This window comes from Haemaphysalis longicornis, unplaced genomic scaffold, assembly GCF_048455015.1.
Source record: "Haemaphysalis longicornis isolate Haplotype H1 unplaced genomic scaffold, Haemaphysalis longicornis Haplotype H1 scaffold_8, whole genome shotgun sequence".
Taxonomy (NCBI): Eukaryota; Metazoa; Arthropoda; class Arachnida; order Ixodida; family Ixodidae; genus Haemaphysalis; species Haemaphysalis longicornis.
In genome coordinates, this window is record NW_027526445.1 from 108,133,151 (window position 1) to 108,150,324 (window position 17,174).

The 17,174-nt window shown below is 44.0% G+C and overlaps 1 protein-coding gene across 1 annotated transcript; it reads left to right on the plus strand.

Annotated features, from left to right (window-relative positions):
- Positions 1 to 1,549: 1,549 nt before the first annotated feature.
- Positions 1,550 to 14,592, plus strand: LOC144149851 (uncharacterized). The gene is made up of 3 exons (XM_077681552.1): positions 1,550 to 1,689; positions 11,536 to 11,665; positions 13,523 to 14,592. Exons 1-3 carry the CDS (start codon positions 1,551 to 1,553, stop codon positions 13,776 to 13,778), a joined length of 525 nt encoding a protein of 174 aa, XP_077537678.1. The 5' UTR covers position 1,550; the 3' UTR covers positions 13,779 to 14,592.
- The last annotated feature ends 2,582 nt before the right edge of the window (positions 14,593 to 17,174 follow it).

A 17,174-nucleotide genomic window follows, 5' to 3' on the forward strand; every position in this document is an offset into this window, starting at 1 on the left:
TAAATAGGCCACTTTTTGGCAGTTTTCAAAACTCTTAGAGAACATCATTCTCATATAATTCAGGAGCCACCTTACTCCTTCATTCCCTTACTGCACCTAGTTAGGTACCAGTTAGTGATAATTGATAAAGAAATATTTCACTATTTAGTGGCCAAGGGAAAGCACTACTGAGTTCCCCCTTTCACTTATTAAAGAAAGAGATCGCTTACACGAGATATATTAGGTATGCCCTCGAGCTACCATTTCGGGTAAAGAAATGAGGGACCCTGCAGCACTTACCACCGACCAATCGGAATACATTTTGGGGTAAAGACTACAGCAATCTCCTTCAGCTGGAACGAAAAAAATATATCAGAGGCCGAAGAGTTTTCTCTTTTTCTCCCTAACATAGTAGCCTTTTTCCGCTACGCTGTAAGACTAAACCGGCATTGGGGCCTTCTCGCAAGTGCGTTCAGCCTATCCGGGCGTTTCTGAAAAACTAAACTTTTTTTGTCGAGGGATCTGCTGGAAAGCGAAGTATTAAGTTCGTCGCTTAAGCGCTTCGAAAACTTGAAACACACAAGAAAACGCCAAAACTCTACGTACAGGGTCTGGCACATGAGACGTTGATGCACAGCTTTGACGACGGAGGATAGCCACAGGAAAGGCGAGAAATAAAGCGTGGCGTCGCCAGCAACAGCAAATAGGACAGTAACCGCTGTAATACAGCAGTGAATAATGCTCGAGAGAGCACGCTTGATTTTCAAGCACTGTTAACAGTGATTTGCGAGTTTACCACCCCACACACACTGGTCATATTTGGCTGAGCTATTGCTGCCGGTGTAATCATAACGTCGTGCAGGTTTGTATGCAGGCATCATACAGGGCTGCAGGGCTTCTTGAAAGATAAAAAATCACGGAGTAGAATTTACCGAACAAAGGTGATATTTTACTTAATAGCTCTTCTGAGAAGATTGTAATTTAAAGAAATAATCATGAAGTAATTTACTCATTACTCAGAGAATAACCAAATTAAAGTCCCTACAAATATAACATCGGTCTGGTGCAAGTTTACGTCCTTTCCATTCAACCTGACAACAATAGTAACCACTGCTTTGTTTGAAAAGAAGTACGGTACGTGGCTATTGGTCGTTATTATTAACGCGCACTCTATATTACCAAAAAATACATCTGACACAATCGAGAATTCTTAGTGTTTTGGATACCCAGTGAACGTTACATTACGGGTAAACGTAATCCCATTGTTGGTACCCAATTAAAATGAAAGCGAAAAGGAAATAAAATTGAACTTTCTTGAATAAGGGCGCTAAGTTGATTATGCTCTTCATCTTCGTTTTTGTTTTTGGTATCTTTTAATGCAACCCAGTTAGATACCCTAAACCACGGAGCAAGAATTATTCTTTCTCCGTGCCCTAAGCTTTCATGTTTATTTGATATTGTAAAATTTTGAAACAATTTCATCTCATAATATACAAAAGCCTTCCGGCTATTATATAGGGCCAAATTATTGCTGTGTGTCTTTATTTCTCAAACCATATTTCAGAGGGTGCATGAGCCAAATAAAATGCCACGAAAGCTTCGCAATGAAGTGCCTGCGTGGTGTAGCCCAGGGCGTCATACTGTTCACCTCCGGAGCAGCCTTTGATGAATACCACAGCGTCTGCAACAGCAGCAGCCGAAAGAATAAAGGTACGCTTCTTTTGGTCAAGTTATTGCGGCTCAACCGTCAGTTCAAATAGCATAATTGTGGACTCTCTTGATAACGCGCGAAATGACAGCACATCGTAAAGAGGCGTTGCAGGAATTTAAAAGCTTCGAGGATTTGTAAAGGTGAGCATATTTCAACTCACTGTCAATATCACATGGGTCTACCTGAAACCACGACAACTACTCCATTAAACTACACTCAGAATTCTTTAACGGCAGCAGTGCTAGAGTTGCGCTGATGCGCTGCACACCCGAGATCGAGTTCCCAATTAGGATTTTTGCTGGTACTTTTTTTATATAGATACGCAAAACGAAGGAACCAGTGGGTACCGCATTTTAAGCATTTATGACACCCTTTGTACGGTCACTATTTCAGAACCCCTTCTGTGGTATGTCTTATAGACCGAGGGAAACATTGGCGCGTGAATTCACAGACTGCACATATGTTAACTCTTTTGCGTTAAATAAAAAAAGGGTTCTTGAGATATACTTAAAAGGAAGTAAAATTAGTTCATTACACACTTTTGAAAATGCATCTCTTGTATTGCACATTGTTGTCGTTTTAAACACTTTTACGAAATTATGGTTGCGGGACGGCATTGCGACTAAAATTGAATTGGCAAATTTATTTCATGATTTGTCATCTGTACGCACACTTATTAGTGTATGCTTTTTTTAGCATGGCGAAATGTCAGGTGCACTGGCTTTTTTTTACAGTACAGAATAATAAAGGGGGATGTGCGACGACTCAGCTAGTCTAACTATTCCTCTCTGCACTTTTCAAAAATCATATATAAACTGCAGGTTTATTTTGGTTGAAAAGCTATCCTGCCGGTTTATGAATGGTGTATCCTGCTGCAACTACGTTTTACACATGGTCTGTGAAGTCGAGGCCAGCAAAAAAGTTCACGTGAAAACAGTTTTAGCATTTTACTATGTCTCACAAACACACCTAGGGGAAAAGGCCACTAACTTCTATGTTACAACTTTAGGTCATGGCAATGCTTTAAGAGCGACGCACCAGTTAATATTCCTATGGGGTGTACCACTTCTTGAACAATGGTCTTAAAAACCTTCGCGCAGAAATACGGCATGTTTTACAGTGGAACCCCGATAATACGGCTAGCAAGGGACTGCGTGGAAGCGGCGTATGACCTGGGTGTCGTACGACCGGGGTGCACATATATTCCGGCCCAGCAGACGGTCTCACGCGACCGGTGGGCTAAGAACCTATTTAAACCCCTATATTTAACGCCTTCTCGCGTGGTTTGCGGACATTTATCTGAAATCCCAACTTAAAAAAAGAAACATCTATGTCGTACCCCAATCACCTCAACGGCGGCCGAGCTAGCGAGCCACCCAAGCGCCGCGCGCTACGGGAAACCCGTGCCATACGGTGGTTTTAGAGATTTTTAGCATGGCGGGTGCCATCCGCTAACGCTACGGCGTCGGTTGGTGGACCTGTCTGGGCAGGTGCACATTCGTTCCGGTAGGGTGGATTAGTTCCGCTGCCGGCCCTTCACCATTCCCGCGATTTCGCTTCGCTGAGGGGCAACCTGCTCACCCTCCCTGCGCCCGCCTGCGCGTTCGGGACCCGGTAATCCGCCACGTAGCAGGCTATGCCCTCCGGTAGCGGCCTCCGGTAGCGGCTATGCTAAAACCCTATATTTATATCCGGCAAGCCCCGCGCCTTGCGCAGTCTGGATAAGGCCGACATTGTCGAGCAAATTGAGAGGAGAAAAGCGAGTGTGAAACTGCGACGGCTAAGCGAAGCAAATGATTGTACAAGGAGGAGATGAAAAAAAACGTAATTCCTGTACGGGGGAGGGACACCCTTTGAACGGTACCTTGATGTCGCTTTAGGTCAAAGTGCCCAACACATAGGTGTTTTCGTTTCGTGCAAGACACAGGAACGCGAAATAGATGAGATGATACAAACTTCGCGAGTAAACCATAATGCGGAGAAGCGTGGTCTTGCTAAGTGACTTGCTCCGGCGGCCAGCGAGTGACCCAAAATGGCGGTGCCAACCTATACATGTCTCTACCCTTGCGGCCGTCGCACGTGAATGTAGGCAACCTCGCAAAGAAATTAGCGGCGTAACAACGACGCTTTGAAAGACACTGATAAGCAGAGAGCAGAGAGAGGGGAAAGAGCGTCGTGAAAGAAGTAAACTTGGATTGTGCAGACGAGGGAAGCGGAAGCGAATGTTCAATCATTGCCGTTGGGTTGCGCTGTAGTGTTTTTGCATTCGTAGGCGGCTCGACGGGAGGTTCAAATTCACGTCCCCCAGCCACTTCAACCCTGAATTATGACTTCTCTCGGTTGGAGCGTTGGCGTGCTACTGCCGTGTGGGGCCATCGAAGGTTAACTCCCGCTCACGTGTACCAGTCCAGCTTGCTTCCGGCTGTTCAGCAAGTTGTTCCACCTGCATGCGGTTCTTTGCACACAAAGCAGCGTCAAACGGGGGTTAAGAATGAAGGTCGGGACTAGGCGGCGAAACGGGGTGAAATATCAAAAATACGCCGGTTTACCTACGCCGGGGTCCGTCCTATGAAGCGGGCCGTGTGCACCCGAGTGTCATATCACAGGGGCTTTTGATGCATTGTTTCTATGGGGAGTTTGCCGGGAATGCGGTTCTCCGTCGTTAGAAGCGGGTCGTCATAAGTCCGGTGACGTACCAGCGGGGTTCCACTGTAAAAATACATACAAATGTTCACAACGGTCTAGTTTGCCTATTTTAGGAGCATGTGGCTTCTTTACGAAAAAAAAACAAGACAAAACTGTCACGTGCTATACAGCTAGCGCATCTAGTGAAAACTAGGTAAACCAAATTGGGCTTCTTGTTCATTTTTCATTTTACTAACAAGTATATTTCTAAAGGAAGCAAACTAGGCCATTAGGAATTTTTCCGCGCATTTGTAAACATTTTAGTATTGGCACACGATGACCTTTAAGCCCGTGGATCCTGAATTAGCGAGGGCCATAGGAATGTGATCAGGTCATCATCATCATCATCATCCTCATCATCATCCGCCTATCTACGCCCACTGCAGGGCAAAGGCCTCTCCCATTATTCTCCAATTACCTCGGTCCTGTGCCAACTGTGACAAATTTATCCCCGCAAACTTCTTAATCTCATCTGCCTATCTAACTTTCTGCCGCCCCCTGCAACGCTTGCCTTCTCTAGGGATCCACTCTGTTGCCCTTAATGACCAGCGGTTATCTTGCCTTCGCATTACATGCCCTGCCTACGTCCATTTCTTCTTCTTAATCTCTACTAATATGCCCTTAACACGTGTTTGTTCCCTGACCCACTACGCTCTCTTCTTGTCCCTTAATGTTACACCTATCATTTTAAGCTCCAATGCCCGCTGAGTCGTTCTCAATTGAAGTTGAACCCTGTTAGTGAAACTCCAAGTTTCTGCCCCGTAGGTGAGTACCGGTAAGATGCAGCTGTCATACACTTTCTTCTTCAGCGATAATGGTAGGCTGCTATTCATTATCTGAGAATGCCTGCCATATGCACCCCACCCCATTCTGATCCTTGTAATTATCTCTGCCTCATGGTTGGGATCTGGGGTCACAACTTGGCCTAAGTAGATATATTCGCTTACCACTTCCACTGCCTCGCCACCTATCTCAAACCGCTGTGCTGTCCTGAGGTGATTGATCATCACTTTAGTTTTCTGCATATTAATTTTCAGGCCCACGGTTCTACTCTGTTCGTCCAGTGCGGAAAGCATGCTTTGCAATTCGTCCCCCGAGTTACTTAGCAAGGCAATGTCATCAGCAAATCTGAGGTTACTCAGGTATTCTCCATTAACCCTTACTCCCACCTGTTCCCAATCCAACGTTCTGAATACTTCTTTTAAACATGCTGTGAATAACATTGGAGAGATTGTGTCTCCTTGTGTGGTACCGTTCCTTATAGGTATTTTACTGCTCTCCTTATGGAGGATGATGGTAGCTGTGGACCCATTGTGGATATCCTCTAGTATTCTCACATAATGCTCATCTACCCCCTGGTTCCGTACTGCCTGAAGGACTGCTAGGGTTTCGACCGAGTCAAATGCTTTCTCATAATCTATGAAGGCTTTATATAGGGGTTCAGTATACTCAGCGCACTTCCCTATCACCTGATTGATCGTGTGAATACGGTCTATTGTTAAATAACCTTTACGGAACCCTGCTTGTTCTTTAGGTTGACTGAAATCTAAGGTTGCAGAAATTCTGTTACCGATCACCTTGGTAAGTACCTTGTAGACGACTGACAGTAAGCTGATCGGCCTGTAATTTTTCAAGTGCTTCATGTCGCCTTTCTTATGGATTAGGATGATGTTCGCGTTCTTCCAAGATTCCGGTACCATTGCGGTCATTAGGCATTGCGTATACAGGTTTGCCAGTTTTTCAATTACAATTTCTCCGCCATCCTTCAAGAGGTCTGCTGTTATCTGATCCTCAGCAGGTGCTTTGCCCCCTTTCATTTCTTTCAAAGCCTTCCTTACTTCTTCGGTCGTTACTGGTGGGATGTCTATCACCTCTGAGCTACTGGCTTGTTCGGCATTATCCTGGATGTCCCGACTACTGTACAGATCCCTGTAGAACTCCTCGGCCACTATGACTATTTTATCCCTATTTGTGATGAAATTGCCTTGCTTATCTTTAAGTGCATACATCTGATTTTTCCCCACCCCAAGACGCCTCTTCACAGCTTTTAGGCTACCTCCGTTCTTTACAGCGTATTCGATCCTCTCCATATTATACTTCTGTATGTCAGCTGTCTTACGCCTATTGATTAACTTCGAAAGCTCCGCGAGTTCTATTCTGTCAGCTGGGGTAGAGATTGTCATGGTTTGCCGTTTCCTAATTAGATCTTTCGTCTCCTGTGAAAGTTTGCCAGTATCCTGTTTAGCCATAGTGCCCCCGACTTCTACTGCACACTCCGTGATAATACGTGTAAGGTTGTCGCTGGCTTCCTGTGTCGTAAGCTCGGCTTCCTCGTTAAGAGCTGAATATAGGTTCTGCAGCGCTATCCTGAATTCTTCTAATTTATGTCTTACTGTTAGCTCATTTATCAGCTTCTTTCGTACTAGCTTGTTGCGGTCCCTCCTCAAGTCTAGCCTGATTCGAGATCTTACCATACGGTGGTCACTGCACCTTGCCCTTCCGAGTACTTCCACATCCTGCACGACGCCAGGGTTATCGCATAATATGAAGTCTATTTCATTTTTATGTTCCCCATTCGGGCTCCTCCAGGTCCACTTCCGACTTTCCCGTGTACAGAAGAAGGTATTCATTATGCGTAGGTTATTCGGTTCTGCAAACTGAACTAGTAGGTCCCCCTTGCTATTTTTACAGCCCAAACCATAGTTCCCAACTGCCTTGTCTCCAGCCTGATTCTTGCCAACTTTAGCATTGAAGTCCCCCATAACTATGGTATACTGTGTTTTTACTTTAGCCATTGCCGATTCCACATCTTCATAGAAGAGTTCCACAATTTGGTCATCGTGGCTGGATGTGGGCGTGTAGCCCTGCACCACTTTTAGCTTGTACCTCTTATTGAGCCTAATTACAAGACCTACTGCCCTTTCGTTAATGCTATAGTATTCTTCTATGTTGCCAGCTATGCTTTTATTGACTAGAAATCCCACTCCCAGTTCTCTTCTGTCCTCTATGCCCCGGTAACATAAGACGTGTCCATTTTTCAGCACCGTAAAGGCTTCGCCTGCTCTCCTAACCTCGATAAGCCCTATTACATCCCGTTTAATGCCCTCTAATTCCTGGAACAACACCTCGAGACTCGCTTCGCTAGATAGGTTCGCGCGTTAAACGTTGCCAGGTTCAGATTCCATTGGCGGCCTGTCCGGATCCAGGGATTCTTAGCACCCTCTGCTGCGTCACAGGTCTGACCACCGCCGTGGTCAGTTGCTTTGCAGCCGCTGGGGACTGAGGGCCGTGGGTTAATTGGCGTATTCATGGCGTATTCATGGGTATTCATGGGGGTTGTCAGGTCAGTCTCCCTTAAAAAAACCATAATTCAGTGAAGCTTTCTGTACCTTAGTAGCTCTGTATGTCACAAGCCCCAAAAGCACTGCATAAAAGCCAAATTTACAGGATGGGCTTCCACAAAGGGCACATGATGACGATAATGATAGTGATGACACGCGCAGCGCTTCCAAAAAAACCCTTCACGTAGCCGGAATTGAACCTGGGTCCTATAGAGTTTCTTACAATATACACTACAGACTAATCTGGCGCTAGCATCAATGCGGCTCACAGCAAGTCCACCTGTGTCGTCATGGACCGCGATTACATCATGCGCTCGCCCTAGTTTGATCATTGGATTGGATTGAAATGCTTTAGTCACCGCAAATTTAAACAAACTTGCACAAAACCGCGGAGAATAGGGAGCAATGATGTAAGTGATAAATAAAACAGGCTGATTTAAAACTAAGGAAAAAGGAAGTAAAGCGTATTTTTGAATGAGCTGTTGTGCCTACTGTTCTGCAGGCTAAGGTGGTAGGTACGAAGAATGTAATATCTGGGGGGGGGGGACTCATTAGCGACTCTTATTTTAATAATTATACCATTATTCCAGATATTGGGTAGTTAGAAGACGTCGGAAAGATTTTTGAGCGTGCCTATGAAAACTCCGCCTTCGTGGCGAACCGGTGCACCGACAGTCAGCTACAACAATTCTTGCTGCTGAGTCGGTTGGTTTATACTTGAAGAGAAAAGAAAATGTGGCGTTAAACAGTCGTGGACGATGACAAGATATAACGGATACAGCATAGAGTTCCTTAGTAAGTATACTAGAAAGGTAGCTGTGCCTCGTAAGCCATGTCGTCGTGTAGGTTCATGGGAAGACCCCCTTTTTGGCTTGGGCTTGGCATAACAATTGGATTCCTAAGCGGTTTTGGGGATTTTCTTTCGTCACTATGGATTAACACGTTTATGAGCTACAAGGAAACCGAAATCTTCCCTGTTTTGTGGTAACCGTGTTCGGTGAAACAGCAGGCAGTGCGTACGTGATCGCACCTGACGTTGCTCATGCTGCAGTCGAAGGACGTATGACTGAGCGGGTAATATGCCGCAGCGAAATTTGTAGTCGAGAAAAAGAAGAAACAAAACGTACTTCGACGAAGTCATGATACGACAGATACGGGCGCTTGTATGCGTCCTATCTTCTAACAGTCATGCGTCCTAACAGTCATCGTCCACAACTGTTTAACGCCACGTTTTCTTTTTTTTGTTAAACTAGCTGGCGTCGGTGCACCGGTTCACCACGAAGGCAACGTTTTCATAGGCACGCTCAAAAAACTTTCCAAACTCTTCAAACAACTTATTATTTAAAATAATGGTAAAATAATAAAATCAGAGTCACTAATGAGTTTCCCCCTTAAATTTTAACATTGTTCGTAACTACAGCCTTGGCCTGCGGAATAGCAGGCACAACCATTTTGGCAAAAATACGCTTTACTTCCTTTTTCCTTAGTTTTAAAACAGCATGTTTTTATTTTCCACTTACATAATTGCACACTATTGTTCGCGTTCTTCACCGTCCATGACATGAACCATGGACGCTGCTTACGCGATCTATTTACAAAAGGGATGCAGCGTATTTACAACTCGGCCGTCACAGCTCGATCAATGTACCGCGCCAACCGTCTTCTTCTTAGTCGGTATGGCATGACCATGGCGCTACGCTGCCCTGTCCGTTTCCTCTTTTCGTTACACTATTACAGGGCAAAAATACTGCCCATGAGACTGAAAACCTAATTCGCTGCCGCTGTGGGAAGACGTCGAGAAGGTTCATGAAAAATGACGTGCGAAAAGTTCACATAGGCCTCCCGGGTGGTAAATAAACTTGTCACCATCCTGAATGGTTAGCTATCGCGATTGTGACGTTTGCGGAACTTAATGTACCTCCAGAATGCATGCCGAGAGTGGGTAAAACATGATTCAGTGTAGTCGTTAAACATCTTTCTGTTCCGAGAAAGTAACTTTTAAGTGCGAATGCACTTTATAAGCGACCCCAAACCATCCACCGCTGGCGGCGGCGGCGGCGGTGGCGGCGGCGTCCGCAGTGCTCCTCTATATTTAAAAAAGAAACAGCATCCGGCGCCAGGTTTCGATCCGAGGACTTTGCGGCCGCAGCGCGACGCTCTACCGACCAAGCCACGGGCGCGACGCTGATATCAGTGTTAGTGACGCGCCTTATATCTTTAACGCATTCAAACTACGTCGTCAGCGGCGTGCGTTGGCGACTCAGCGGCGTTATAGCGGCTTGATAACTGCGTGGTGTACACGTGATACTACAAACCCGATGGAAGAGATGGAAGAGAAGGTGGCGAGGCGGTGGGCTGCGGTGGCCGAGCGAAAGCGCCGCAAGCGGGCCGACAACCGTGCATTCGCACTTTCACATTCTCCCCCTCGGGGAAATGCGGGGGAATTTTTTATTTTTTTTGCTCAGGGTCACCATTCCCTAAACCTTCCGGGAGAAGACGGGCAATAGTGAGCATTCAACAAGCAGTGCAAATGACATTTTTTCGGTAGCCCGCTTCGCAGCTCGTGACTGAACAAAAATGTAAACTTAAAGGCGAAAATTCGCCGCTTCGCTATGTGATTGTCTGCAGGGTTTCATACATTTTGAGTTATCTTGTAGACGACCACGTCCTCACATGGTGCTTTGTGCACAGAGGCCCAGTCAGTGTTGTCGAGACGTTGGTAAAGGGACGTATAATCACCGCAAGCATAAGTCATGTCTTGGAATTTTCCCTACGCGCACCATCGATACGTGAGCCGTACTGCAAAAGAAGGATATCACTTGTCAACGGCCACAATGGGATCTTGGAATCGATAGAACGTTTTCTGATGTAAGACAGCGGGATAGATGTGGTGATGAGAAAACAAAATAAACATCTGAGCTGCTTGAAATCTCCACCGACATTTTCGGCGGGATCCCACCAAGATTATGGGACATAGAATTCACCGAACAGACGAATTTAATAGTATTCTAGTTTTAGCGTGTCGGATAAACTCTGTAGGGCTGATGCAAACAAACAATATTCAACAGCTGTATGTAAATGCTACACGCCAGGAAGAAGCTTTTTCGCGACTTTAACTATCACCTCAATCGAAAGGAATTCACTATACAGCTGAAGATGCAACCGGAGGACCACACAGAAGTGTTTCTTCAAAGAAACGGCGACTCCGCTGCCACACCTTTTCCCTGTCGCTACATATTTTCGAGTTTTACGGGCTTTTCTCTAAAAAAATGGCTTCGATTTTTTAGTGATATTGCTATGAACCATGTTTTGTGGATGCTTTTGTTTGGGTTTTTGGCAATATCTGGCAACGCATGGTTTCCTTATACCGTACTGAAAGCAAGACATCCGTCATGGTTTTCTTTCTTTACGCTACGCTTGTTTATTTTTTCTTGATAGGCGAAGGACGTAAGGTTTTCTTCACTCGCCTAGACCTGACTAATATGGTCGAAAATGGTCTTTATCTCGTCGGGTGTGTGTGGATGGTACTTTGAATAACTATGAATCCATGCAGTCAAATTTGGCGGAATTCAGTCCACCGATAGTTGAAAAAACATGCGCTTGTTTGGTTGATTCGTGGACGCTTGTCCTTTATTTTCAATTTTTGTAGGACGCAATTTCACTCAATAATCTTTTTTCCAACCGATACCTCGCGTCGTTCTGGACTACACCGTAATATGTAGCAAAGGCTGTCCTTTAAACCGAGCTTGAATGACTTGTTCGCAATGTTTACCTTTTCTAGGGCACCTAGATGATGAAACTTTTTTCAACACCCTACAGTGTACCTAAACAGCGTCAAGTGTATCAACAAGGCCGATCCGTCAATGCAATCCTGTATTAAGGCAATGTTTGTCGACCTGCACCGTGCATCCGAAGCGCCCGCGCACCAGCAGATTCCTTACTCCTGCTGGTGAGTACGCCATTAATACCTATTCTCGAGAGGTACAATATATCCAAGCGAAAAAAGTTTAAGCTAAAATTGCCTCCAACCTTCGGTGAAATTGTGTCCAGTCGATCGTCAAATCTTCAAAAACCCAAATTGCAAACGAGGAATGAACGCATGCGACGTTTTTTTGTGCATTAAGTAAAAGTATCTATGCACGAACTTGACGTACACCGATACGGGATTTATGAGATAGAGGTATACTATTGCACTAATGCCTCGTCATCGGTGCGTGTATTGTCTTATGTAGAAGCGTTCCTTTATCACAATTTTCAAGAAACCGTTTCGACACAATCGAAGTCCGTTTTCCCGCATTCTGCGTGTTTACAGAGATCTTATTAGAGCGCTACAGTAGACCCCCTGGCCTATGTGTAAATGTGTATTTTTTGACAGCATGACATTGGTCCCACTAAGAAAGCTGACGCTTTAACAATATTCCTCGACAAATGGAACACTAAATGGTTAGTGCAGTTGCTTACAAATGAAAACTCATTGCCACTGCAATAGATTTCTAAGCGTCTCCTAGAGGCCTTTGTCATCGAGGGTGCTAATTGCACGCAGCTATGGGACAGCTAAGAAACCGTGTAAATTTTTATACGCAGAAATATTTTTTTGGCTGCGCAGGATTTTTTTAGTGGCGCAGACGAAATACCCGAGCGCCCATGAGGGCGAAGCTTCGGTAATGTTGATATAAAGTACTTGGAATCTGGCTGTATCATTCTTAATTCACAACCAGGCGCAGGAAGAGAGAGGGTGGAGTCAAGAACGAGAGAGGGAGAGTATCTTCATTTAGTCCCACCTCGAAGGGAAAACAGGCGAAGGAAGTAAATAGTCCAAGTCTTTAATATCAGATAAAACAATGTTCTGCACTTGTCAAATATTTTCTAAACCCCTTTGTGCTCAAAATCGCAGTAAGCATCGTGTGGTAATTGAAAAAGTAGAGTGAGTGAAGTGAAATTATCCTGCTTTCACAAAAAAAAGTTAGCCTAGTGGGACGTGAACACTACTTAATGTCGCTTTCAGTGGGTTGTAGTTGGTTGCAGTAAGTAGGTTTCAGTAGGTTTCAGTAAGCAACATTCAGTTCCTACTGAATGTCGCTTAAAAAGCATAACAGCAACTGCAGCATGACAAAAAAATAGCGTTTTTTTTTCGCGAACCTCGAAGTTTTCTGGCCACATGTCTAAGGTAATAAATGTCGGCGCAAAGCAATTATGGAAGTAAACATAGATATATAAAGAAGCACGGAAGTTTTCAACACCCCTTCATCGGCTCTTACACTCATAAAAAACGCCCCAGCCCTCTTACTGATCGTAGACGCAAACTTGTGCGTGCGGGTGAGGTATGCATTAGTGTCGCTTCTGTGTCGTTGTTGGGCAAAGAAAACGGGTTTCTTGATGTGTACTAATCTGTTGGATATGGCATATGTGTCATAGTAAATGAGTCTGGGGTTTTTTCTTGGTTTTTTGTAGTTTGAGATTTGTATTTTAAACTTTCCTTGTTTCCACGGGTCGACTTGGTAGTAGTATATGTACGCGTGAAAATCAACTTAGTGTGTGTTAGTCTCCGCTGTGTGGTGTGTATTCTTTTGTTCGTCCTGTCCTTTTAGCGCCATTTTATTTCCATCATCTTAGAATAACTGGCCCATCTGATTGCTTGCTTTGTTGAACATCTCGTGAAAACAAACTTAATTTGGAGTGAATTCACTTTACTAATACTTGTTTCAAACGGCAGTTCCAGCCAGTGTACTTCAATCATCCCATACAAAAGTGCAGAGTGCTATAGGAAGCACGTTCTTTTAAATTCTCTCTCCATTTAAACTCGCAGCTACTACCAGGAATTTCTCGAATGCGGAGAGAAGGCTTTGACGGAAAACTGCGACCACCCAGCTGCCAAAGAGTTCTTCAACGACATCATCGATCACGTGCTTGGAGAGTCGCTCAACGTCGTATGCATCAATAAGTTCAAGAAGGGCACGGGAACCTGCGAGACTCTCCCTACGCTGTCTACCGAAAATGACGACGAGGCTGGTGAAAAGGGATTCATCGAGTCGCTGGCCAAAATCGCCGAAAACATCGGCTAAGCTCGCATATGTGCTACGCAGTGAGCTGTTTGAAACGTGACTATGTGTGCGTGGTGTTCCCGCGTAACCAGCGCGAATTCGTCATGCCCACTTTATTACAAAAATATTAATTTAAAACTCTCACCAGCTTATACAAACTGTGGTGTGGAAACTTCCAAGAAACAGGCTGGTACGTGCAACTGCAATTTTTTTCTAGAGCTCAAAACGAAAATACATATTCCCTCACCTCTGAGGAATTTTTTTGTTGTGTTCACTGGGACTTTCGTGTATCGGAAAAAAAAGAACGCGTCTGGGGGTACTTTGCCCTCCCAATTGTTTTGCTTTGTTTATATAACAATTAGCTTAAAGCACATGAATATGGCTTCTTTGATACTACTGTAGTCGAAAGACAACTGAATGCACGTAACTACATTTTAGACGGCCCGCACTAATGTGTAATGCGTGTTTTTTGTGCTCACTCAACTTAAGTGAATTACATAGATACTTAGTACCCTGGTGAAAGAATCGGGACGAAACAGGAATATACTGAGACGCGCAACAATGACGTTTGCAAGTTTTGGGGGAAATATATTTCAGCAATATCTCGTGAGCAATTTACAACAATGGCTTGTCGACTGGTTCTCTGTATTGATTCTTTGTTTTGCCCAGTCACGCAAGTTCACCCAAAAAACTACCCTCTAGCTCATTTCAGTTTCTCGTAGGTCATACCAATGTTTGTTGTGTTTAAAGGGACGGAATCTGAAGTCTGTGCCCGAATTACATATAGCGGGGCGTGATCAACATACGCATCGCCAGAAAGAAATATGTAAGAATCTCCCAAAATAAAAAAAAAAGTTCAATGTGTTCATATGTTCTCCGCCATGTATGGTGCACTACATTTATAAAATGTTTCTTTTATAATGAAGACACCAACATAAACAAACTTTCGATCTTACAGCAAACAACACGAGATATTATCGACCATCAAATCTGTATCCATTGCACGACAAAAATTTGAACCAACTGGTTCCTAAAGAGACCGCGAATAAAAACATGCAACCGTGTGATAACTGAAACTGCTTGCTTTTCGTAACCAACACAATTGTTTTTCAATCCGACTTTATAACTGAAAACAATTCATATGGTTAATAATATTCATAACTATGTCATGTGATCAAAAAAGGCCTCTTTTATTGCAGTACTACAATCTGTCAAACGTAGGGCTAAATGAAAATAGAGTCAACATTTGTGTGAAGTAGTCATTTGCGTGGGCATTTTCTTCTTTACGGATAGTCAGCCGGTCGTAGAAGTGAGGGGCGGGTGGTTTGTTGACTACGCGGTGAATGATATATTATTATTTATTTGGAACATTTTAAGAACATTGTAGCATTGTGTTCATATGTCACGGCGAGCTTAGAAAACGGCTCATAGTCACGAAGTAACTGCTACATGGAATACCAATGATCAAGTCAGGGAAACGTTCTTACGCCACGTGCATTGTACTCGTTTTAACACTTTTGCGCCAAACTGTTGCACAGAAGTTTGCTAAATGCATTTAGGGGTTCTTTATTGTGGCTGTTTATACAGCCAAAAACTAATGTTTTGACAACAATGCTCGAGTAGGAACCCTCAGGAGTCAAGGAAGCACAATCCACATGCCGCCGTTGAGGTTTTTTGATTGAAGCTCCATACTTCGCAGTGTCGGTGCTTATGCGCTTGCAAAAGTGAACTGGTTTTATTGCGGCGAAAAGCCCAGGCTGGCCGTATACTTTTACTGTCATTTTTGAAGTCAACAATTGTCGGTGTAATTACATTCCCAACTATTTTTTTCGTTTTGAAAATTAGTGTGTTTGTTTTTATTGTCATTAAAACAACAAGCGCAACCTATGGCTTTGGGCCATTCTACTATTTCGGGTAGAGTGCACAAAGTTAATTCTGCGCTGGTCTTCCCAACCCCCTTGCGTAACCGAAGTTGTTAGGCCCTTAACACTCGTCGTGCTCTTTGACAAACCGGAATGATTTATTCTGAAATTAGGCTTTGTCAGATTTTATCTTGCTTCGAACACCGTTTGTTGTGGGGATCGTGCTCTCTGTGTACTGGTGCGCTCTCATGCTTCTGAAATAATATTTTAATCTTTATAACAGGCAAGACATGCAAGGTCACTTCTTTTTAAAGTAACCTGTGTCGGGTTTTTGGGGGTGAAGTTAGACTTTGGTTGTGGTACAAGCAGGAGCAGAGCACTGAAGTACCATTTGGGCCTATGGGAAAATATTCAATGCGGCCAGAATTTTGATAAGCTCACATTTTTTGTATCGACACAACCCAGAAAACCGTGCCCTTGCCTTTGCAATGGTGAAATAAGCGTCTGCATTGTCAGCAAGAAATGATGATCACACTGATGCCCCGGCAACGTCATCGTAAAATATCAAACTCTAAATTTTTATTGCGCTGTTTTCAAGTGTCTACGGTCACGAGCCACAGCAGAAATATTTTGACGTGAAAAAAATCCTATGATTTATTTCGCCACTGAAAAAAGAACAAGAAAAATAACGTTACATGAGGCAAAACGCTCACAGGTATAATAAAAAGCAAATTTCACGTTGCAACCAATAGAGATCGTGCCGAGAGCTGAGGAATATGTATTGTCCATACTTAATGTTTGGAGAGGACGTCTTCAGTTTTATACACAGCTAAATATATCTCTACCTGACTCGTGGTGCCTAAATAGTGGAAACTGGATTTGGGGGCTTCACGTTCTCATTAGAACGAAAATGAAACCAGGTCACTTGTATTGCAATCATCTTAAACGGCAGTGTAATCGAGACAACACGAGAGAAAGACGACAGAACGACCCTGTAGTACACACAACACGACCGGTGTTGCGTCTACAGGGCTGCCTTTTAAGGTCCTTAATGAAACGGGCTCGCCCAAATGTCGATACTTTCGTATCTGAAGGCTATTTTATAAAAAAATCTAAACAAATACATTTAAAAGTTTCGCATCGTACTCTGTACACTGACAACCAGAGCGTAGTGATTGCACATTTAACTTGTCAGGCTTTTTTTTTATTCTCACTGCTTCTTACCCTCAAAGCAAGATGCACGCAACAATACCTTGTCCTCATTCCGTGTCTTTGATTTCTTGCAAAAAGCATCTATGCACCACTATTTTTAGCAGATTACAGCCTTTAGATATGTCTCTTTCGAAAATGTACTCATCGTAAAATTCAAGGGCTCCTTCCGGCAGTGGTTTCAAAGAATATCGCGCACCATGCAGTTTTAGCCTCTTAAGCGTTACAATACCCGCAGCGACCTGCTGGTCATCCATCACAGTACCATCCAAAATCGAAACAGAAAATATACACGACTCGTGATCAACCAGAGGTGGTTTCTTTAGGAAGTCCTGTTCTCGGCCTT